The 24,703-nt window shown below is 52.4% G+C and overlaps 1 protein-coding gene across 1 annotated transcript in view; it reads left to right on the top strand.

The window, feature by feature from the left end:
• Positions 1–23,867, top strand: part of NOM1 (nucleolar protein with MIF4G domain 1) — a 42,678-nt gene extending 18,811 nt beyond the window's left edge. Inside the window, exons 3-13 of the mRNA XM_065883634.1 lie at positions 8,820–9,889; positions 11,342–11,466; positions 12,150–12,345; positions 16,366–16,689; positions 18,300–18,410; positions 19,138–19,305; positions 19,907–20,028; positions 20,832–20,964; positions 21,399–21,530; positions 23,268–23,377; positions 23,693–23,867. Coding sequence (XP_065739706.1) covers positions 8,820–9,889; positions 11,342–11,466; positions 12,150–12,345; positions 16,366–16,689; positions 18,300–18,410; positions 19,138–19,305; positions 19,907–20,028; positions 20,832–20,964; positions 21,399–21,530; positions 23,268–23,377; positions 23,693–23,867 — 2,666 coding nt within the window. The remainder of the gene's footprint in view (positions 1–8,819; positions 9,890–11,341; positions 11,467–12,149; positions 12,346–16,365; positions 16,690–18,299; positions 18,411–19,137; positions 19,306–19,906; positions 20,029–20,831; positions 20,965–21,398; positions 21,531–23,267; positions 23,378–23,692) is intronic.
• The last annotated feature ends 836 nt before the right edge of the window (positions 23,868–24,703 follow it).

Consider the following 24,703-nt stretch of genomic DNA (forward strand, 5'->3'; position numbering starts at 1 on the left):
AAAAAAAATCTTAAGAAAAAATATATTCCTGGTTGTTATATTCCCAGGGTTTCCTAAAGAAGACAGTGTCTGCCTTTAGTCTATGATCTGAGCAGTATGAAAGGACTGGTGCCTGTAGCCAGTGGTGATACTAAGTAGCATTTATACAATTTGCAAGAGCCGCATTCGAGGTTTTTCGTTTTTTCTTTTTTGTGTTTTTTTTTTTTTGTAAGTGTGGGAGGTTTTTTTGCATTCAAGTTTTACTAGTTTGCTCTAATATAAGCAAAATATAGTATAATCAAGATAAGTATGATAGCCATCTAGAAAGACAAAGAGATTTGTAAGCACACGTAAAAACAGCAGACATCCTTGGTCCCATCTCGTCAGTCACAGTTCACACAATGCATTAGCTGGATGGCCTCACGCGAGAATATTCGTGGGAAACAAACCTCATCTAAGGTTGCCCTGCATGGATACAGGACTGCCTGACCATAAAGCCTGCTGTAGAATCAACAACAACAGAGACAGTAATAAAAAGTAACGAGAAATCTTACATAACTAGCGAAATAGGCTTAACTTTTGCAGAGAAGGTAAAGTGTCCCTATGTCGGAAATGTACCTACCTTCAATTCAAGAGCATTTAGGTAATGTGCACTCCATATAGGAGAAGCATCTCCAGATAATAGAAAAACCCAATGAAAATGGGGAGAAGTATGTAGAAAGAACAGGAAGAGCTAATGAAAATTAACGACGCATCTGAACCACAGCCAGAGGTGGATGTAACTTTCTGTTACTCAAATGCATAAGCACTGACCGGTGCAGGCCACGCCAGGGAACAAAGGTTTTGTAAGGACTTTGGTAATCGGGAATGAAATTGATAACCACAGTGAAAGCCACGACATTAATAAAGAAGGGATCAATGACACAGACAAATATATTTCCAGATCATTGCCTAACTTGAGGCCTGCAAAGACCCAGATGTATCACTGCCTTCAAATTTATTTATAGATCAGTGTCTTAATGTGATGAATAGTTGGCTTGTAAACTAAAAATACTGAAAATCTCAACATACAACTATGACTTTTTTCCCTTTCCTTTACTGGGCAGAGATGTCAGTGCAGGTCTGTGACCCAGGGACAGCTCCTTAGTCATCTGCGAGTGGTGTCACATGGTGAGCCTACCCCGCAGCTAACGGAATAAACCACACACTGCTGTCCAGAGGACAAGCTCAGCTCAGAGGCCCAGTTTCACTGGAGCCCCTCCCACGGGGCATCCTTCTTCCCAGTCCAGTCTGACCCCCTTGCTCTTGCTTACCTGGCGCCTGCCCCTCTTGGCTACACTGCACCACTGACAATTAACGTAGCAAAAGGAAAAGATGGAGGATGTGCCGGCTGTGAAAGTTCATTTTGGCCCCAGTAGGATCTGAAGGCGTTTACTCATTCATTCATTCATTCACTCATTTGTTCACTGCCTACTGCGTGAACTAGCCCCTGGGGGATAGAAACACGCTGCAGGAAGTTGAAGAAGAATCTGAGCTGCAAGACGCAGCCACAGAGAAGACACAGAATTCCTCTAAGACGAGGGTTACGTAAGAGCAGTAAGCAGGGAAACTGCTCCAGCAAAGGTGCCCCGAGCAGCGGAAGAGGACGGGCGTTCCAGCCAAGGGCGTGTGGGACGCCAGGGAGGCCAGACCCGGCAGCCCTGGAGAAGGGGGCAGGGAGGGGACAAGGGGGCGGGGGCTGGGCCACAAGGGCTGAAGCCAGCGCCCAGGCTGCCAGTGGGTTGCAGAGGACCAAGGTAGGGCCCCGGCACTGGGGCAGTGGCCGTAAGGATGGAGAGGAAGGAGCCAGCAGGGCTGGGTCTGACTGAATGTTCTCCATCAGGGTCAGCGGGAGGGCTGCTGGGGAGGAAGTCTGGGTGGTGAGGATGCTGAAGAAGGGGGTCGCTGACCTCTCACCTATCAGATGGGCAGAGAGGAGCAGCTGGGAGGGGTCACCGAAGGGGAGGTGTGGGGGACAGGCGCTCACACTCTCAATTTTAGCACGGGTTGGCACAGCTTTGGGGTTGGAAATTTGGCATTATCTGTTAATTCAAAAAAATGTGTTTATACACTTTCCCTAAGCAATTTCTAGGATGATAACCTTGTGAAACCCTTGCACGGTCCTGCGCACACACACACACACACACACACACACACACACAGGGATGTTTGCTGTGGCATTTTTTAATAGTGCAAAATACACATATATGTTTTTAAAAGGAAACAAATATTCACCATTAGCACATTGGTTACATAAATTATGCCCATAAAGCCGTTGAAAAGAGTGAGGGACCCAGAATCGGCGGTTCTCAGATGTTGACGTGCTGGAGAGGCTGCCGGGATCCTGGAAGGCTGAATAATGCAGATTCTGGCCCAGTGGGTCTGGGGAGGGCCCGTGATGCTGCGTTTCCAGCAGGCCTCCAGGCAACGCTGCCTTCGGGACATAGATTTCTGACGTGGGGGGAAAAACCTGAGCTGTATCATCAAGAGCAAAAGGGAAACTGCAAAGCGATGCGTCCTATTTTGGTAAAGAGTAATCGTAATGCAAGTTGATGTATGCCTTGACTATCTGGAAGGAAATGGATTTCTGGGAGGAAGAGCTTGAGGTGGGCTTCCCCTTTCTACATCACACATTTAACCACGATATTTCTGGGTTTTAGGGTGAGCATGAATTATTTTTGTACCAGAAAAGACAATATCTTAAAATAAGCAATCAGTAAATTGACACATTGAAACAAAGTTTGTGAACCTGAGCGTTATGGACTGAATGTTTATTTCCCCCCAAATTCATATTTTTAATCCTAACCCCCAAAGTGAAGGTGTTAGGACGTGGGGGTCTTTGCAAGGTGATTAGGTCATGGGGGTGAAGCGCTGATGATGGGATTAGGGCCTTTATAAATGGGACCCCAGGGAGCTCCCTCACCCCCTCCCTCGGGTGAACGCAGCGAGAAGACGGCCGTCGATGAACCAGGCAGCGGGTCGCCACAGACACTGGATCTGCTGGCACCCTGTTCTTGGACTTCCAGCCTCCAGAACCATGGGGAACGAATGTCTGAAGTTTCAGCCGCACCGTTCACGGTGTTCTGTTATAGGAGCCCAAACGGACTAAGACACAGAGTGAAAGGTTACACTTCAACTGTATATCATATTACTCTTAATAGATCATCCGTGCTATTATTTTAAAGAGCTGTCAGCAACCAGCAGTTTTTCCAGGCTGGGGAACAAGTGTCTGATGCAACGGCCTCTGTCTGCCCATCAATTCTGATCCACCTCAGTCAGCCCTGCCAGCTGCGGGGCCGTTGCTTCAAAACGCAGCCCCGTTCCAGTTACCCCCCACCCCCCACCCACGTGTCCACCCAGAACACCACACCGGCTCCCCACTGGTCCCAGCGTCAACACCAGGCCTGGCCTCGCCCACTTCTCCAACGCCTCTTACCCACACGCGCGCGCGCACATGCCAGCCTTCCGCCCTACTACCTGCCGTGGGCCCTCTGTTGCACATGCGCCACCCCTGTGTCATTCATGGACTGCTCCATGTTTGCAACCAGATGCTAAAGCCTCCGTTCCCCACCAGCCAGCCCCTTTCACCAGGACCAGGGAAAGGTACCAGCCGTCCAGCGCCCTCACGCCTGCCGACCCCTCCAGGCTCGGACAGACACAGCTTCTCCAAGCGCCAGCCAGCCAGAACCGCTGCAAAGGCCTCCTTCACGTTAGGATCTTGGGGTTGAAAAAGAACCCCGAGATTTGCCCACATCAATCCGCCACGAAGTCTTCGAAGTCGTGGCTTCAGAGCAAAGAAACTTCTGAGCAAGCTTGGTCCCGGGTTGGAGCAGGTGCAGAGGATTCTGGAAGCTGGCTGCCTCCGCGCCGCTGCTGGGGGCCAGACCCCTTCTTTCAGAGCACCCGGCAGGAATGAGTGAATGTAATTCATTTGGTTCCTGTTAAAACGGGGTAGCTGCTATTAGTACCAGAGAAGATGCTGAGTGAGAGAGAGGCACGGGCTGCAGGGCTTTACCAGGAACGAGAGCCTGGGGAGACCTGGGGGGGGCATGTAGCCCACACTGCTCACTCCTTCCCTCTCCCTCCCGGAAGGGATCAGCCACATCCTCGGCCAGGGCCCGGGAGGAGGTGCTCAGGAAGGCGGGGGGCCGTGCCCCGGGACCCCCCCCTCCTGCTTCTCGCCCCAGGCCTGGGGGCTCCAGCTGGGAGACCCTTCCTCCCTGTCACTTCACTCCAGGAACTGAGGACACAGTGGTCTGGGGATCTCTCCATGCAGAGCGAATCAGACACGGCTCACGACTCAGCCTGCAAAAGAGCGGTTAATACTCCAAACGAGCCCTCACAGGTAGTCACGTGAGGAGACCACAGCCCCACAGTGCAGGTGACAAAGAGGGACAGACCAGAAACCGAGAGCCCCGCAGAGCTGCTTAGGGAGAACAGGGAGGTGGTGTCAGTTCCATGTGGAACAAAAGAAAGAAGTTAATTTTTACATCTCACTGATTTTATTTTACCTCTCCCAAACCTCCCCTATTTATCTTTTTTTTTTTTTTTTTTGGCCGCGTTGGGTCTTTGTTGGTGCACACAGGCAGCGAGCAGAGGGATCTTCCCGGACCAGGGCTTGAACCCGTGTCCCCTAGCATTGACAGGAGGATTCTTCACCACGCCGCCACCACGGAAGTCCCTTCCCAGTTTCTCTTAAGAGGCTTGTAGGTATTAAACGAAGGGAAAACAAAGTCATCCTAGGAGGAACTTGCCTGTACCTTTGAGATGCAAATGTCCTATCTGGTCTTCTCAGGAACCCTTACCTCTGCCCTCTTTTTATTTTTTTTATCTTTTTAAACTGTCTTCCTTTATTTGTTTACATTTGCAATATGACACAGAACCTCAACAAGAACACACGCACGCACGCTCACAGCTTGGGGAGAGGGAGCTGGGACAAGGTCGCTTGGCAGCTGGGCTGGAAGGACTCCAGCCAGACCCCCGCCCCAGAGTCCGAGGGAGATGGGGGGGAGGGGTCTCGGTGAGTGCGTCGGGGCCCCGAGGGAATGTTACCGGGGAGGGCCCTTGGGACCAGGACCCCCAGCTCCCTCCCACAGAGCTGGCTGGGCCAGGTGCCCAAGGTGGACCTTTGAGCTGAAAGGCCGAGTGTGGGTGTGGGCATCTGCACCGGAGGGTGGGTGGGCATGGTGGGAGGGGTGGGTGGGTGGCAGCCTCAGGACCCTCACCACAGCAGCCCCCATGGGACAGGGTGAAGGTCCAAGCTGCCGACGCCCAGCCCTGCTTCCTTCTGGCTCCCCGACTGCCCACTCTCTCCCACCTCGAGATATATACATATATAATGTAGGTCTCTCTCTCCTTTCTCTCTATTCGACTCTATCTTCATTCTAGGAGACAAAACTCCGGAATTTCTTTTCTCAGTGCAAATGGGGGTGGGTGGGGGTCTGCCATCTTTTTAAACGCAAATTTTAATAAAGAGAGTAATTTAGAACTTGACTTGTCAAGGATAAATAGAAATCCTAAATTGTCTTTTCTGTAAGCACTAGTAAAAAAGGTTTAGCCATCTAGATAGGTGACCTTGATTTGTTCCATCTGCCAGAAGCCCGATTTGAATCCAACCCCTTGTAACTGATGGGTTTTATGTTGTACCTGGCTCAGGACTGAAATTGTGCAATGGGAAGTATGAGGCCTCTGTGTGTGTTTGTGTGTTCATACGTATCTATATGTGTGCTGTAGGTGTGTGGTATTGCCAAAAACGAATTCATAAAGGAGCGCTGCTTAATTGGCTTTTTAAAAAAATTAAGCACTTACATATACTCAGAAAATAATCTGGCCAGAATGAATTCCAGGTCCATGTCATCTGGAAAATATTCAGTACTAAACTGATATCTGATATTGGAGGAGGCTTAAGCTTGTTGGTTTCATTAACATAGACATGTCTTTAGAGTCATCAACGTTGAGTATAACACTTCTGTTGTACCTCGGTTTACTGGAGGTCAAATAAAACCTTTATCTGTTACAAATTTGTCAACAAGAGAAGTAACTCAGTGTGAAAAAAAAAACGTTTAAGGAAAGTAAGATGTATGTTTTCAGTAAAAGAAGGTCGGAGGAATGAGAAAAAAATACTGGAAAGAGTGGTGCATGATGAGGATTTCTTAAGATTGGATTAAATTCAGTTGGGTAAGTGGATTTTGTTGGGAGTGGGCTGGGACAAGACTCGATTTGGTTTCTCCCTCCAAAGTTTTCTTGAAATGCTGCTTTTAATAACAGTATGAGTTTCTTTGCCTTTAAGTGATCTGTATTTGCTTTTGAGATCTTTTGTAACTTTGGTTAAGGAATAACTGTTGTCTCACAGTGACCTATGATCTTATTTGACCAAGTGTTTTAAAACTTTCTGACAAACTTCCCACATACCAAATTTTAGTTAAGTCATTTTTGAATTCCAGCTAACTTTGAGGTACTTTAGAGGGCCCCTGAGGTATCTTAAAGAGAAATATTTAACTAAGATTATTTGGTATGTTAAGTTAAATGTAATCATTCGTAATTCTGCCTATTGTAACCATGCTTCTTTATCGATTACACTGTAGTCAGATGTTTGGGGTTTTTTAATTAATTAATTTTTGGCTGTGTTCCGTCTTGGTTGCTGTGCACAGGCTTTCCCTAGTTGCAGCCAGCGGGGGCTACTCCTTGTTGTGGTGCACAGGCCTCTCACTGCAGTGGCTTCTCTTGCTGTGGAGCACCGGCTCTAGGTGCGAGTGCTTCAGTAGTTGTGGCCCGCGGGCTTCAGTAGTTGTGGCTTGTGGGCTCTAGAGCGCAGCCTCAGTAGTTGTGGCACACGGGCTTAGTTGCTCCGGGGCATGTGGGATCTTCCCTGACCAGGGTTCAAACCCGTGTCCCCTGCATTGGCAAGCGGATTCTTGACCACTGTGCCACCAGGGAAGCCCTGTAATCAGATGTTTAAGCATGCCCTTTAAGTCTTTTGTTATTTATAGATATTTTTGTACTCTGATGCTGTTACAAAAAGTGCTTCATCACCAAGGAGATTCATAGAAAGGCTATGGAAGCAGTTACAACAGTTTCACACCAAGATGATGGCTATGCAAGGAATACAACCCATCCTGACTTAAAACAAGGAGCTGTCCTGCCCCTGAGGCCCCTAGATCAGGCACCCAGAGATTTTTACTCCCTGACAGGCGGGGTCAACGCCCCTACCCAGGCTTGAAGCAGTAACAGAAGACGGACCGTTGCCCTTCTGCTTCCCCTAAGAATATGGGAGTAAAATCTCTGCGGGGGTTGGGGGGGTGGGGCGGGGATGAAGCAGGAGGGGAGGGGGCAGGGCACAAGAATGACAGCCTGATTAGAACCAAATGGGTCCAAGATGGCGGACAAGTCGCCTTCCACTAGACCTTGAGCCTCAGTACACGCTTACTGTAACACAGGAGCAAGCTAAGTGACACACCCACAGGCACCACGACAGTTCCAAAGCCAACCATAAGCATCAAAAAGTGGGCGGTGGCCCAATTCCTGGAAATCCCCGCCTCTTCCTAAAATAGCTGGAATATTCCTCCCACTCATTAGCCTATGAAATTACGCACCCCCATAAAAACTGACAACACTATACCCTGGGGCCTTTCTCACCTTCTGAGGAGTGTGTTTCTCTATAAATAAATCTACTTCTTACCTAAAAAAAAAAAATCTGATTAATTTTATGACAGCCCTGTGGGATGGGCGCTCTGAGCACCCTGCTCTGCAGACGGGGATGCTGAGTCTCAGTGGCTTGAGCAGGTCACACAACAGTGAGGTGAGCATCTGAACCGAGCCCGGAGCCCTGGCTTGAACTTCCATCCCGGTGTCACTCTGGTCCCTCCAGGAAGATTTCTTTGCTGGTCACCATTAAGCCCTGAGTACTGTTGGTCCCCAGCCCCCACCTTCCTATGTGTTGTACTCGTTTCCCAGTACAAATCACCCAGTGACAAAGCACCACAAACCAGGCAGCTTAAAACAGACATATCGAGACTCGGTCCTGAGGCTGAAAGTCGGAAATCAAGGTGTAGGCGGGGTGCGTCCCTCCCAGGGCTGCAGGACAGGACCTGCTCCAGGCCTCCTCCAGCTTCTGATGTGGCCGCAATCCTTGGAGTCCCTGGGCTCGAGGAGCATCTCCGCCATCATCCGGACATCGCATGGCCTTCTACCTGTGTGTGAGCTGTGAGGCCCAATTTCCCTTTTAAGAACACCTGTCTTTGGATGTAGGGCTTGCCCAATCCAGCAAGGCCTCCTCCTAACTTTGCATCTGCAAAGGCCCTATTTCCACACGAGGTCACGTCCACAAATTCCAGCGGACTTGAACTCTGGTGGGGTACCAGTCACCCCAGGGGGCGGCTGTCCATGGAGCGGTAATCAGGGAACATCACCCCAGGGAAGCCCAGCAATCCTAATACGGGATAGGTGCGTCATTACGCGGAGCGCGGAGGGACCTGAGGCCTGAGGTTGAGTGAAAGGAGCAGTGAGCTCAGTACCAAACTTCCCGTGAGCAACACGCAGCAACACACCGCGTGGCTCCCATGGCTCCACCCGCGCTCCACCCGCACACGCGTCCGCAAGGATCCACCCCCACCCGTACCCCTACCCCGTAAGCGCGGTTACTGCTGTGGAACGTCGTTAGGAGCCTTCTTTACCATAATCTCTAAAGTTTTCGTTTTTAAACGAGAATGTATTTGTGCTCATTCGGAAGTTACAGTTTACAGCCTTAAGAGCAGGCACCGTTTGCAGCCGTGCGGCTCCCTGCGCTGCCGCCCTCCCGGCAGCAGGGGGCGCCGCCCCGCGCAGCGCGCCGCTCTCCTCCCGGAAGTCTGGCCCCGACCGGAAGTGGCGCGTCGGAGCGCCCTGGAAAGTAGCGGCGTTTACGAGAGTTGCGGCCCAGTTCCCGAGCGGCTACCGGGGGCACATGGCCCGTGGGAAGCGCCGCGCCGGGCGCGGGCCGCGCCGCGGGCCTGGGGGCGGCGGGGAGGGGGCCCTGAAGCGGCTAAAGCTAGCAGTGGAGGAGTTCGTGCAGGCGACCTCGGAGGGCGAGACCCCCGGCAGCCGCGAGGGTCCCCGGGCTCAGGGACGCGTGCGCCCGGGCGGGAGGAAAAGCCGCAGGGAGCTGAGGAAGGAGAAGCGGCACCTGAGGAAGGCGCGCCGGCTCCAAAGGACGGCCGGCCCCGCGCAGGGCCCGGGCCCGGGCGGCGGCGGAGCGAGCGGCCCCCGGGCGGAGGCGACGCAGGAGGAGGACGGCCAGCCGTCCCCACGGCGGGCCTCGCGGCCGTCCGAGGAGCTGCGACCTCCCCCGGTTCCGGCCAAGGCCGGCCAGGCCCAGGCCAGGGGTCCCCTCGGCAGGACCAAGGCCCCCGCAGCCGCAGCCCGGAAACGGGCACTTCTGGCGGCCAACGAGGAGGAGGACCGAGAGATCCGAAAGCTGGAGCGGTGCCTCGGCTTGAACAAGCGCAGAAAGAAGGGCGACGGAAGCTCCGTGCCTCTTAGCTTTGCCCGCGATGGGCTCGACTACATCCTGGGAGCCCTGGACTCTGGGAAGAGTAGTGGCTGGTATGAAAGCAGCAGTGAGGAGGAGGAGGAGGAGGATGCGGGACAGGCACTCCCCGAAGGTGACAGCGAGGACGAACGGGAGCAGCAGGATGCGGAAGACGAAGGCGAGCGGGCAGCAGATGCGGGAGCGCAGAGCGAGGGGGAGGACCCGCAGGTGGCGGGGGCGGGACAGCTGGAAGCCGGAGGAGCTGACCGGAGGGCGAAGGAGGGAGGGAGGAAGAAGAAAGTCCGTTTTGCCGAAGACGAAGACAGGAGTGAAAGTTCCGCGGAGGATGTTGACGCAAACGATAAGGTATTAGATTGTGAACAATCTGAGCCCTTTGGAATTTCCTTCAAAGTAACAGGTGGGGGCAGAACACGGGACAGAAGTGACACAGTTGATGTATTGATAATTGTTTGAGCTGAGTATGGGTCTGTCGGGTTATTTAAATTTTCACAATAAAGAGGGAGAAAACATCCCTGGAGACCTTTCTATCCCAGGGACTTACCGGCCGTTCCCACCGTCGTCGTAAGGCCACGTCCTCACTCGGTTTACTGCCTCAGTCTCCAAACCTGACTTTGACTCCCCTCCCCCAAGCTTTGTTCCTACCTCCCGTGTACCCTGGGGACTCCTGCAACACCCCTGAGTCACCTCTGCCCACACCTAGTCCTTTTTCTGTCCAGCTGCTCCTGGGGTGGATCCTTCTAAAACACAGAGCTGATCTCCGAGACTCCCTTGGATAAAGTCGCACACTGACGACCAGGTTTGGAACCCACGGCAGAGCAGACAAGGCCTCACGCGCCGGCCCCTTGCCTGTTAAAACAGCTTCACCTGCACACGCACCTTGAAGGCGGCCTCATGGCATTGCTTGTGTTTCCTTCTCCACTTCTCACCATTTCACCCTTCTGCCTCTGAGTATGTTATTTCTTCTGTCTGCGAGGCCTTTCCTCGATTTCTCACTGTTTGTGTTTATCTGTTAAGGTCAAACATCTTGGGGAATCTTTTCCCCTCCTGAAGGATATGAAGTGTCTTTCATTTCTGTCCTTGGTGCCTTAGCACCTGGCACTCTGTGAGCAGTGCCCAAGTGCTATCAGTTCCTCTCTTTAACGGGTGTCTTAAGATTAAGTTTCTGTGTATGAAAATGTGCTTTCTCCAGCTAAGCTTAAAGCCTGAGAGCAAGGATCACGCCTTACAAATGTCTGTCTCCTAAAGGCTTGTCAGGGAGTGTTGGTCGGTGGTAATGACTTGTAATCCTCTCAGTTGAAAATCTGGGAAATAGTGAGCAGTGGGTTGATTTTGATTTTATCATGTAAATTTAGATACTGGCTTTGACAGGTTTGAAATTACTTTGGACCGCTTTTTCTCCAAAACTGGTGATACACCTAATTTAGGTGTTTGTGTGCTGCCGTGCCTACAGTGAACTGAGGCTGGCAGAAGTGTAGAATACGGGGCTCTGTCGGGTAGACAAGGCGGGCGGGGGGCGCAGCCAAGTCTGAAGAGTTACAGAGGGAAAAGTAAGGTGATGAAATGTAGTGTTGGTGTTAAAGTAAATAATGATGTCCATCGTCCGGGCCATGGCGTGCTTGTCCAGGACTAGAGTGGGCACTCGGGAAATAGCTGATGTTCATGAAGCAGCAGTAGTCAGTAGTGACAGCCTCTCCCAGTTCTTGGGAATTTAATATCTAAGTGTGAGTGTAGCAAGGGGAAAGGTGGGGTGTAGTCAATGTACATTCTTTTGTAATTTATTTCTGTCCTTTCAAGCAGAGTCTTTGTGAAAATGGTGGAAAGTACATCCCACCCCACGTGAGGCGAGAAGAGGAGACAGTGGATGCCCAGAAAAAGGAAGAACTAGAGAGGCTCAAGAAACAGGTCAAAGGTCTGATTAACAGGTAACCTCGAGACAGTGTATTGTGTAACTTCAAGAGATTGTCTCTTTTCTAAAAACACAGGAATGGTTCTGAGAATTAAACCAAAGCCTGCGTTGCCTTTTTTTTTTTTTTTTTTTAATTTCTTTTTAGTTAAAACACTCTTCTTGGTGCATCCTGGAATTTTACTGAACATGCCATTTGATGTTCAGAGTTAGCACAGCTGCAGTGCATATACATCCTCCCATCCCTACCCAGTAGAGCCCTTATCTCCATGTTAGGAAATAAAAGATTTTTGTGCCAGCAGAAAATGGAAAAGTTGGGATTTTTTCCAACAGTACATACGGATGTGCTAACGATGGTTCCCTCCCTCTGCCCGGGGAGACTGGGTAAGGATATCAGTGGAGTATCCTCATCACAGTCTCTGTGGTCTTGAAGGGAATCCTGCATGTGCCTTACTTACTGTGGCTGCATTTCAGCTGGAAGGACAGCAGTTAATGTTATTTGAAGATTCCAGAAGATTCTGTGTTATGTACATATATACTGGATTGTTGGGACAGGATAAGAATTGTTCGTGGGTCAAATACATACACAAAAGAGGATCTATTGGAAGTATTAATAACTTTTTCAATTTCTTTTAATTGACCTAAAAAAACAATTCTTGATTTGAAACAGCACTGTCGCTCTGTCTTTCCAACTGTCTGCAGGCTGAGTGAGCCGAACCTGGCCTCCATCAGTGGCCAGCTGGAGGAGCTGTACATGGGCCACAGCAGGAAGGACATGAGTGACACTCTGACGGGCGTCCTCCTGAGCGCCTGCGCCCCGGACGCGGCCATGCCCGCCAGGCTGGTGATGGAGCATGTCCTCCTGGTCAGCATTCTTCACTGCACGGTTGGCATCGAGGTAGGGCTGCCTCTCTCCAGCCATTAGCTGTCCAAGTGCTGCTTGTGTCAGTGATCAGCTGACACGGCTCAAGGCCACCTTGTCTGTATTGTATCATCCTAAACCACACTCGGCAGCTACGTGACGTTGGCCAACTTCTGCTTTTGCACTTGGTCCCTTCTGACGTGGCCTTATTGTCTGTTAGTTCTGTCGCTCTGGGCTGACGTCGTGGACTTGCCTTCGTCTTCTCTGTATTCCCCATGGAAACAGTGACTATTTCAGCTGTTCAGAGCACAGGGCTTTGTGTTGAGCGAGAGGCCACCGGAATGTGAGGTAAAACTGGGCACGAAGCGAGGGGACACGTGACAGTGCCTGGGCTTGGAGCCTCGGTGCCCCTAGGTGGGCCACAGACCTGCCCGTGTCTGAAGTGGGGCCTTTGTCGGGATTCAGTGGACACCGTGTCTAAAGCATCTCCTGTGCGGTGCCTGGTACCCAGTAGGTGCTGCTGAGGAAATAGCATCCCCGTGCCATCCGGCCCGCCCCGTGTTCTTGGTCCTTGGTCAGTGACCCTTGTGTTGGCATCAGGGAGGCCCACCTCGTCCCAGGTCCTCTTTTGTCACCTCCCACAGTGAGATCATAACCTTCCTGGTCAGCATCCACTCCCTCCGTGTGGCTGCTTGCAGGTTGTTGAGGGAAATCGGTCTGGTTACAGGACTTTACACTGAGGTAGACAGACGCATGAGTGAATGAGTAGGCCAACGAGGTGTAGTTTTCCGGATGAGCTTTATATTTACCAGAGAACTCGATCCCTTAGGATCTTTATGTGGGACAGTGTCTTTTAGTGGGTGGTGCTGAGCCCCTCTGCCTTCCGATTGCCCTCCTCCCAGGAACAGGCCTCGGCAGCAAAGTGTCAGTGCAGGTCTGATCCCCTGGTGTAAGTCCTCCGGACTCCCAGCAGGATGAGTGGGGCGGGTATTTAGCCCCGCTTTGCAAACGCAGCAAAGCCCCTGAAGGCCGGGCTGTGGACCGTTCCCAGGGCCTTGCCTCCCCCTGCCGCGCACTCTTCACACCCCTCCCACTTTTCTAGGACTTGCTCACAATTATGGTCTTGAAAACCATTTGGGGTCTTACAGGGTGGGGCTGTCCAGGGCTTACTTTAAAGAGCACAGACTTTCCAGAAGGCCTTCTCCTTCCATCTGCTAGAGGCTCAGCAGTGGGGGCAGTGGTGGGCGGGGAGACCAGCCACCTGGTGACCTGCCTGCCCACCCTCCCCTGGGGGCTTGGTCTGGTGGCTTCAGGCTGGGAGGCTGGGAGCATACGCAGGAGCCTGGCCCGAGGAAGTGCTCGTTAAAGTAGTGCTTGTGAGCCGCTGCGTGGTTGGAGTTCCACCCTTCCTCCCACTGCAGGCTCCGTCACCCTCCCGAGAGAAACCTCTGGGCCACGCTTTTCTCCTCTAGCCGAGGTCATATTGTAAGAACTTTCTGTCAGAATTTTATTGAAATTTATTGTTTATTTATCTGTTTATTGGGCTGGGCCGGGTCTTAGTCACAGCACGTGGGATCTTCATCGCAGTGCGCGGGCTTCTCTCTAGTTGTGGCGCAGGAGCTCTGGAGCACGGGCTTACTCGCCCCACGGCACATGGGATCTTGGTTCCCCGACCAGGGATTGAACGCACATCTCCTCCATTGGAAGGCAGGTTCTTAACCACTGGACCACCAGGGAAGTCCCAGTGAGAACTTTGAAAGATGGCAACTCTGGGACCTCCTGGGCACAGGGAGGCGAGGACAGAGGAGGGGGCGTGGGCCCCGAGACCTCTGAACAGCAAACTCTCCTCAGCTAATCTGCACCAGCTGTTTAGGGAATCGCGTAATTGTTTGATTTCTAAGGGCTGTGAGTCCCTTCTCTTCATTACAAAGCGTAATGGAATCACTGGATCCCTTCCTAGTGCCCTGTGATGGCCACGATTCATTCAGTGCCATTATAGGCTGTCCTAGTGCACCCCCGGTCCTCTTGGACCATCCCGGAGTACTTGACAATCAAAATGGTTTCAGCGCCTGCCGATGCAGGGGACGCGGGTTCGTGCCCCGGTCTGGGAAGATCCCACATGCCGCGGAGCGGCTGGGCCCGTGAGCCATGGCCGCTGAGCCTGCGCGTCCGGAGCCTGTGCTCCGCAACGGGAGAGGCCACGACAGTGAGAGGCCCGCGTACCGCAAAAAAAAAAAAAACGGTTTCAATACATACAGCATTTCATTGAGTTACAGAAAAGGCCGTAGACCCTGACCACCTACACAATATCAGGAATCCCCTGCATTTGAAAATGCGAGATTATTGGTCCCACTGCTCTTTAAACCTTCACCAACAGCATGAGGGACAGCTGAAGTGATGGTTCAGGGCAAGTCGTGAGGGGACTTCAGCTAGCGACAGCCACTAAAACTGGTGCCAGAGGAGGCTGAGCTGTCCCAGCTCTGGCTCCACTGAACTTCTCTCAGGCCTGTGATGAGAAGAGCATCCTCACAGGAATCCATGCAAAGAGGAACGTGAGTTACGAAGCCACGGTGTCAGTTACTGAGCTGCTTCTGAGTCGTTGAAAAACCAAAACTCAGGTCTGTGCAGATTTGTGTTAAAATTTATTTGTTTAAATAACTTTAGCAATGTGAATGTTATTCTTATTTTTTAATGCTATACTCTTATATTTTATTTTGAAGACATTAACTGGAATCTGTGATTTTGACAGATTTTGATAGGATTAAATAATTCCATTTGTGTGATTGAAAACATACCTGAGTACATTTTATACCTGCATTTTTCTTGATGTCCGCAGAATTCTAATTTCTGTTTTGAAGTTGTATTTGAGTGTAATACAGTGGTCATGGTAGGAGAGTATATTCTTCAGATTCATCTTTAGAGAAGAGGCTTGAATTGGGAGTTAATAGGTTAAAGTTGTTTATTCTCAGGTCTTCAGAAACTAAAGAACACATCCAGTTTGTCAGAGCTGCCTCTGCGAAGTCACTCTTCCCTCCTGCCGATCTGGTGCCTTTCTCTGGACTCCTCTAGCATTTATGTTGTTGAGTTTTGGCAGTGACATGTGTATGTTTTCCGGCGACAGCCTGTCCGGTTGATCTCATCCTCACCCGGGATTTTAACTACCACTCCTGCTTCTATAACCAGCCCTGCCCAGGTGTCCTACAGTTCAGACTTTATAAGGCTTTTTTTTTTTTTTTTTTTTTTTTTTTCCCAACCTCGTGTCTTGTGGGATCTCAGTTCCCCGTCCAGGGCTTGAGCCTGTGCCCCTGCGGTGGAAGCGCGGAGCGCTAACCGCTGGACGGCGGGGAAGCCCGTAGGTTACAGTGATTCCGCCCGGCCTGCACTTCTCCTGCTGCTGACGGATGAACCGTCCCCGTCAGAAGCTCGGTCAGCTGCTGTTACGCAGAAGGTTGATCTTTCCCGTCCAGTGAGTGGCCACATCCTCTAGTTCTGTCGCTGGGTGACTCTTGGGCCCGGTCCGCCTTCAAGGGTCCAGCACGGCTGCGGTGATCCGCGTCCCCGTGTCTCAGCTGGAGAGTCACCATCGCTCTCCCACCGCCGGGCGCCCTCTCCTGCCGTCTCCCTGCCGGCCCAATCAGGCTGGAGAAGTGAGCCGTGTTGGATAGTAGTGCATTTTTAGAGACACGGATGTGTCCTTAACATTCTTGACGATTTCATTTTTCCAAGGGACCAGAATGGCTGCTGGCCAGAAACAGCACCTCGTTGATTTTAAGGACAAGAAGGTGCACTTCGAGGGAAGGTGTGCGCTGGGCGCCCTGCTCTGCGTCATGTGTGGTGTGGTGTTTTCCTCTGTAAAGCTCTGGGCACTCACACTTGTGTTTTTAGAGGTTTTGCCCTGCTGGAGTTCGTATCCTGCCACATGTCCGTTTTATGTGTTCATTTTAAAAGTACTAATTCTTTCAACATGCGTTGAAGTTAAAAGAAGGACCCCTGAGAATGACTTGCTCACTTGATTCTTACATGTTTGCAGTAATGTTTTTTCTGTTCTTCATCCAGGTCGGTGCGCACTTTTTGGAGGCTGTGGTGAGGAAGTTTGCTGACGTCTATAAAAGCGGATGTGACGGGAAAGAGTGTGACAACCTGTTCACCATCATCGCCCATTTATATAACTTCCACGTGGTACAGTCTCTCCTCATCTTTGACATTTTGAGAAAACTTATTGGAACCTTCACAGAAAAAGATATCGAACTGATCCTGTTAATGCTGAGAAATGTGGGCTTTTCCTTGAGAAAAGATGATGCTTTGTCGCTTAAGGAACTGATCACTGAGGCACAGGCCAAAGCCAGCGGGGCAGGCCGCAAGTTCCGGGACCACACCAGGGTATGAGTGCGTCACCTGCCCGGCTTCCTAACTGCCTAAACGCTCACACTGACCAGAACTTAAACATGAGTATCTAGGGTGAATATTGCATTTCGTCTCGTAATGAGCCCTGTTATCTTCTGCCTCATCTGGTTTTGTGGCTTCATCTTCAAGGTGTGAGCGAACCTTGCATCTTTACTCTTGTGAATTTAAGAATCGATCTATTTAACATTCAGCCATTCAGAAGAGGTTTACTGGGAAGGCCTGGGGCGAGGGGCTGGGGGGGTTAGCCCGCTCTGCCTTCTGGCTCTTCCACTTGGCAGCAAAGGGACCAAGGCTTCCAGGCCTCAGTTTCCCCGTCTGGAAAGTGGGGCTCATGGTGGCTACCTTGTTTGCTGGTCTGCAGACTGAGGGGCACGGGAGAGTCATGGGAACCCCTGGGCGGGGCGAGGGCTCATTTGAGGAAAAAGGAAAGCGTCCCTGTGGGGAGGCATCAGGGGCGCAGGGCAGGGGCCAGCCTCGGGGCCTCGTAAACCTCGCAGGGAACTGGGATTTTATCCCAGAGGCACGTGAAGGGCTCTGAGCAGGTTTTCATGCTGAGGTCACTTTGGCTACAACTAGGAAAGAGAGAAGCCACCTCGGGGGTTGGGGCGGTGATCAGAGTTGCAGTGGACGTGGGTTTAGGACATAGCGGTGGCCAGACTTGGTGGGGGGAAGGGGAGAGAGGGAGGGGTCAGAGGTCACCCCAGGTACCAGCTTGGCCCTGCAGGTGGGCAGTAGTTTGTTCAGGAGACACAGACTGGACAGGAAGACTGGCCCATTTTTGAAATGCTGAGGTGAGGGCTCGGGTTAGCTGTGAGGAGGGAGGTGTAGGCCGAGCCCCCTGAGGGTCCTGGGGGCCGCGGAGGTGGTGGTGGAGTTGCTGTGTAAGGGGGCGGGGTGCGGCTCCAGGTGGGAGAGGAAGATCATGGGGGCGGGTCCCAGCGAAGACCCTGTCCCCGTGTTGAATGCTCGGGGGTCACATTTAAAACAGACACGGCAGACACAGGCATTTGGCTCGGGCTGGCCTGAAGCTGGAGGAGCTGGGCTGGGGGGTGACTGGGTGGATTTGGAGTCCTTGAGCGCTGATGGAAACGTCCTAAAACTGATCGTGACGGCTGCACAGCCCCGAGTGTGCTCAGTGGACGCTTGGCATGTGAGTTATGTCTCAGCTGAAGTGAACGTTGCGGGGAATCTCAGACAGGGTCTGTGGGAAGTCTTTGTGCTGTCCTTGAAAGTCTTCTCTAAGTGCAGTGTCATTTCCAGTTTAAAAGTTAGGAAAGCAAAAGGCCAGGAGTGGGAAGGGGTTGCAGACGCGGTGGGGAAGGAGGGCGACTGAGACCAGGGGCCGGTGGGGGTGGAAGGGTGCGCGGCCCAGGCGTGTTCTCGGCCCGCGGGGCGGGGGAGGGATTTCTGTTCTCGGCCGGGGAGGCCTGGGCGGCTGCTGAGGTTGGTGCAGCCTCTCCCCGAGGCGCCCGTGCCCCGTCCTCGGCGGCGGTGACCACGTGCGCAGAGGCGGTGTCTTTCTCCCCACGGTGAAGCGTCCTTGGTTTCCGGCATTTGAGATAATGGCTTTTCGCGTCTGTCTCCAGGTTCGCTTCATGCTGGAGACGCTGCTGGCCCTGAAGAACAACGACGTGCGGAAGATCCCGGGCTACGACCCCGAGCCCCTGGAGAGGCTGCGGAAGCTGCAGAGAGCCCTGGTAGGCACCCTCCTACCCGGCCGCCTGCGCTGCTGGGTTTGCGCCAACCCCCGTGACGTTCCGGAGGGCGGTGGAGCCACAGGTCAGGTGCCCGCCCGGTTAGCGGGGGTTCCCAGACGTGAAAGGCAACTGCACGTTTCTGTGGGGCGACCCTCCCTGTGAGCTGCGTGCGCCCCACGCTGAGCCCTCCGCCCTCGGCCGGGCCGGAGAATCGCGGGAGGACCTCTGATCACTTTGGAACAGGGCCCGGGCCGGGGTCCCACCAGGACCAAGGAGGCCAGCCTGGGGAGTGGGGGGCTCGTCTGTTTAAGCTCCCCAGAGCTTCTCAGCGTGGGGCCCCCGGGCAAGCCCTTCGGCCCGGGCACCAGTCAGACCCAGAGTGGCCTCCTCCGGCAGGTCCCAGGCACCTGCTGGTGGAGTCCTCACTGCCGGCCCTTGGGGCACGCCTCCTGCCCGAGTCTGAGCCTCTCTCCCCACCCCTGCCCCGTGACAGCTGTTCTAAGACAAGTGTTTTGGGTGATAGACCCACAAAGCCCAAGCACACACCCTGAGAGTTTACCTCGAACTTTGGCATTATTCCTAACTGGTTAACTGTCCCAGCTGTCAGTGACCCATCACAGCTTTCACGCACCAGAAACGCTGTTATCTGAGCTGGAAAGAGCCAGGGTCGCTGTTGCCCAGGCTCTGAGCTGCCGCGGCCTCCCCTGGCTGCTGTTTTCTCAATCAGCTGCGAGGCGCTGGCTCAGGGACAGAGACTCAGCTCCGCGTCTCCTGGGACAGCGTCCTGAATGCCGAGCGGACCGGGCGCTGGTGGATCGTGGGGTCCGCGTGGAGTGGCGCCCCGATGATCGACAGCGGTCAGCAGAAGACCCCGCGGAAGCAGCTCACGGGGGCGGTACGTGACCCGTGCTCGCCACCACCAAGCGTGTGACCTGTGTCCCCACGCGGCTTTCCCTGGGTTTATTTGAAGACCTTATAGAAGTAGCTACTGCTTTGTGATATCATTTAATTCCATTTCTGTTACTTCCTTTTAAAGTCTCAAAATGTTAGGAAAGGGACTTAAACGTTGAGTGGAGTGAGGGGAACGCAGGACGATCACTCGGGCATCCTGGCCTCCCCGCCCTCCTGGCCGTCCTGCCCCCGCCCCCCCCCCCCCCCCCCCCCCCAGGCCGCAGCGCTTACCTCTCCTTCATCCCACTGGTACTTGGACTGGCAGACCCGCTGCTCCCGCGAAGCCTCCCGGATCAAGCGGTTTTCTCCTTGCGGGCTTGCTTTGCCTCTTGCTGGTTTTCCTTTGTGGGGGTGCCGGGGGGGTTGCCCAAGAATAAAGGGTCCGCGTTTACATACGTGTATTTACGCATACCTTACAGTTAGCCTCGGGTCAAGCCACAGAATTACACATATTACTTCTTAGAAACTTAGTAGCTACGCTAAACCAAAGAACAACTTTCACTGAAACGTCTGTATGATCTACGCCCTGTCGTCCCTCTTTCCAGGTTAGCTCGAAGATACTGGAGCTCGCCCGAAAGCAGAGAATGAACACCGACATCAGGAGAAACATATTTTGTACAGTTATGACTAGTGAAGACTTTCTGGATGCATTCGAGAAGCTCCTGAAGTAAGCCTGTGTGCGAGCCTCTGCTCTGTTGTTGAGTTGGGTGCCACGTCGTGGAGGCCGGGGCCCTGCCCCTTCCCACCCGCCGCCCCACGCCACGGGCTGCAGTCCAGCTCCTGCTAACTGACCGCTGGTAGCTCCAGATTAGGACAGTTTATGATCTATTTTGATTGGAAAAAATCAGGTGACCACCTGACAGTCCCGGTGGCTGTTGTTTGTCATGAGTTGCTTGAAACCTTCCTGTTAAAGTTGTCTTTCCGATTACGTCTGAATTAAACTTCCTGTTTAGTTTAGTTGTAATTGTATTACAAGTTCTGTAATTAGTTGTAATGAGATTGAAAAGTATCTGTGTACAAAGTACGTCTAAAAAGTCTAATTAATTTTCCTTTATTTGCTTCAAGTTCAGAAGGAAATGCAGGGGAAATGCTGTAGGACTACGAATCCTTGTCCACAGTCAACACTGTGCACGAAAAGGATGGATTTTACTGCGTGCAAACCAGACCATAGGTTTTCGAAAACAGAAAAAACAAGAAGGGCCCACAGCTGAGGCCCTGTTTCTTGTCGGTCGGTCACCAGTGACAGGCCTTTGTAGAGCCTGGGGTCACCTCATTCTGCCACGCTGTTGGAAACCCTGAGGCCAGAGGCTGGGGCACGGCCTGGAGCTCCAGTCCTGCTACCTGGCCCTGTCTACTCGGCCCACTTAACCAAACTGCCAGACAGGATGTGTTCCTCTGAAAGATTTCTGCCTTCAAGCTGTTAAAATTTGGCAAATTGAAGGTTTAGCCCTTGCTCTTCCTGTCTTACAGGCTGGGGCTTAAGGATCAGCAGGAGAGAGAAATCGTTCATGTCCTCATTGACTGCTGTCTGCAAGAGAAAACGTACAACCCTTTCTACGCATTCCTGGCGGGCAAGCTCTGTGACTACGCAAGGAGCTTTCAGGTGACAGCTGGGAGGCAGGCTGCCTGTGTCCCACTCTCCTGTCTAACCACTCTGGCTGACTCGGCCCACCTGGGATGCGGGCCCTGAGTCAGGGGCCACCCCGGCCAAGAGCCGTGTCCCCATGTCACCTTTCCCTGTCACAAATGAGGGGTCACGACCCAGTTAATCGGCGAGTGCCTCTGGTTTATGTTGCACCATCTTTTTCTAATGTTTCTGCTGACTTAAGGGAAAATACTGTAATAGAAATTACTGTGAAGCTATTTCAGACTACTGTGTATGGGAAGGAGAGTGTAGTTGCCTCTAAAAAGTCTCGATTTTTAGGGTCTTTTAAGTAAACAAATACAGTACCTTGGGATTATATTTTTAGTGATTTATTCTAATAACTTGTTGAATTTTACCTTTTCTTATTGTTGTTTTTCTTTGTTTTTTATTAGATGACATTCCAGTTCAGCATATGGGACAAATTTCGGGACTTAGAAACTCTGCCAGCCACTAACTTCTCTAATTTGGTTCACCTGGTGGCGCACTTGTTGAAGACCAAGTCACTGCCGCTTTCCATTCTAAAGGTATGTGTAATGTGCGAGCTGATTTGAAGCGCTGAAAGTGACAGCGTGCGCTTGAGCCTTGAGCCCCGGGGGTGCGCAGGGGCACCGACCCCCTGCACAGTCATAGCCCGAGTGTAACTTTACAGTCGGCCTCCGAATCCTGGTTCCACACGTGAGGATTCACCCAACTTTGGAGCGTGTGGTCCTGCGGTGCATATTTAGTGGCAAGTGTCCTCATGTGGTGGACTGTACAGTCCAAAGCCGAGTTCAGGGGCCAGGTGTAATTCTGTATGTTTGGTACCTTAAGAATATGCGTTTCCTTAGATCCTGACTCACCTGGAAAACACTCATTATCCGACCGTCATAGGAAATCACCAGATGCGCACGCGGTGTAGGTTTGCCTAGTAGCTCGAGGCGCCGTCGCAGTTGTCTGCTGCTTTACGTGAATCAGTCTCGGGACTTGCGGTGCATGTACAGGCCGTCATGAGTCCCGCGGCGGCCGCTGCTCCGTCAGGAAGAAGTGGGGATGTGGGAGCTGTACAGAAGCTGTGCTTCTGCCACTCCTCCCTTGGCTGTGGCACGTCTTTTAGAGCAGGGGCATCCTTGCCCCTGTTGGATTCCCACGTTGACTCGTCAGAGACGATGAAGCGCAGATGCTCTGGAGGTGGTCCGGGGTGGGCAGCGAAGCCTAGACATGAGAGGCGAGTCACGGTGGCCTGGGCAGTAGGACCTCGAGGGTCTGGGGGTCCTGAGGGTGTGGACTGTGGGAGAAGCTGAGGGGCGGGGATGGCTGGCGGCCCGGCCTCTGGCCTTCCGCTTCCTGATCCTGGGGACAGGCTTGGCTGTGGTTTCCCGTCTGTGTTTATGTATTTGCTCACCAGAGCGCTGGTCGAGTTAACTGCATGTTCGTTAGAGATGTGCCCTTGGGTTTTGGCTACTGTACTGAAAATGAGGGCCAGAGCCTCGTCCCACCTTCGAGAACTGGGGAGAACTTACAGCACGGAGAGCTAGTGCCTTCTCCTTGCTGGGGGGAGTCTTGCCTTCGGTTCACTTGAGTTTGAGCTCAGAATGGAACAGGATGTGGCGTGTTCCTCAGATGCAGCAGGTCCTGGAGACTCCTTGAGGCAGCCCGGCCCCTCCGTACCTCACGGGGCTCTGGCTGTAGGCAGCGCTGTGGCTGTAGGTGTCTGCATGTGGTTAACCAGGCTTTTGATGTCCTTTTACAGTTACTTAATTTGGCCTAAGGTTGAAATTTATCCATGTTGATATCTGCAGTTCTGTCCTTAGATTTTACTACTGCTGTATAGGATTCCACTGTATAGGTATACTATGATTGTTATATGTAGGAATTAGTCTCTTCTGGGTCTAAATTGTGTGTTTGTGTGTGTGTGTGTGTGTGTGTGTGTGTGTGTGTGTGTATGTGTATGGTTTTAATTAGGGCATAGTTTCTTTAAGGCATGGAGATAATCTACGTTCCAACTCCAGGAATGAGATTCCTGATTCGCTAGGTACCCATCAGCCCCCTGGACCTGACTCAGCACTGCCGAGTTGCTCTCACCAGTGGTGTGCACGCCCTGCAGCAGTGCACCAGCGGTCCCAGGGCCCCGCGTCAAATGACAGCTGTTCATTTTATAAAACTGGAAATAGCCTTAGTTGAGGGGCAAGGGGAGCAATAGTTTTTTACTCAAACTAGAGTCAGAAATCACTGCAGAGTCGGCTCCACAGTGTAACTTTATTATTTTTTATCCGGACTGTTAGGTCGTTGAATTCAGTGAATTGGACAAACCCAGAGTCCACTTCTTAAGAAAAGTGTTACATATGCTGCTCATGGAAACGGAAGTTGAAGACCTTGGTTTAATTTTTGCAAGGTTTGTTCCCAGCTCTTGCGATAAAACATGTGGGAAGGAGGAGAGAAATTGTTTTCACCTGTGTTGTTTTATAAAAGCAAGTTCGTTGTACTTACATGTAGCTTTCAGTTTTAATTTTAATAATATCCTGAACATTAATTTGGGGAACATGAGACTTGCCTAATAGCAAACAGAAAATGATTTCTGACAGATAAGATATTAAGTTCTTACCTGAGAATTCTGACCAGATGGGAACTAGGTATGTCCCGGGCTTCGGGGTCCCTAGGGCTGAGACGGGGGCCGGCTGGTCACTGACGCATGTCCCTTCCTCCTCAGGGTGTCCGACAGCCCTGCGCTGGGCCTGCTGCGGGAGGGCCTGAAGCTCTTCATCAGCCACTTCCTGCTGAAGGGCGGGCAGGCCCACGGGGGCGCCAAGGAGGCCAGTGCACTGCGGGAGAGAGCCGAGCTCTGCGCCGGGGCCCTGCAGGGGAGGGCGTCCGTGAGGCCGTAGCCGGGGCCTGGGGCCAAGGGGTGCTCATTCGCCTGCGATGTGGGGCCGCAGCACAGTCTGTCGTATTTAAAATACTCTTATTTTGGGGCTTCCCTGGTGGCGCAGTGGTTGAGAGTCCGCCTGCCGATGCAGGGGACACGGGTTCGTGCTGCGGTCCGGGAAGATCCCACATGCCGTGGAGCGGCTGGGCCCGTGAGCCATGGCCGCTGAGCCTGCGCGTCCGGAGCCTGTGCTCCACAACGGGAGAGGCCACAACGGTGAGAGGCCCGCCTACCGCAAAACAAAACCAAAAACAAACCAAAAAACAACTCTATTTTGGTCCAAGGTTTTACGGTATTTGTGTTTTGAACTGTCTTCAAATACCTATGTTTGTATCTCTAGGAGGCAGGGGGGAGGGAGGGAGGGAGGGGCGGGCCCCAGGCAGCAGTGATGCTGCCCAGGGGGTGTGCCAGTGCCTAATTTTCTAACAGGCAAGCCTCTAGAGGGTGCAGTTACAAAGAAATGGATGGCGTTTTTATTTATCTTTTATGTATTGGTTAAAAGTTCAGAAACCGTCAGTTAAACATTCCTGAGGTTTGATTGCTTATTTCGAGTACTTGGAAGGCACGTGTTCTGGCAGAGTCAGCAGTTGACTCAAGCCTTGCAGGTGTGGGCGCAGCACAGCGGGGGGACGATCCTGGTGCCTCACCTGAAGTTCTGACGTGGGAACGGACATCTTCCTTCCCCGCGAGTGTCTGTCACTTAGACCCATCGAGTCCAGGTGTGACGCACCTTCCCGAACAACGTTGAAGTCACCAGACAGACACTGGACACAGCAGGTGCCGCCTGCTGAGCGG

This window comes from Phocoena phocoena, chromosome 9, assembly GCF_963924675.1.
Source record: "Phocoena phocoena chromosome 9, mPhoPho1.1, whole genome shotgun sequence".
Classification (NCBI taxonomy): domain Eukaryota; kingdom Metazoa; phylum Chordata; class Mammalia; order Artiodactyla; family Phocoenidae; genus Phocoena; species Phocoena phocoena.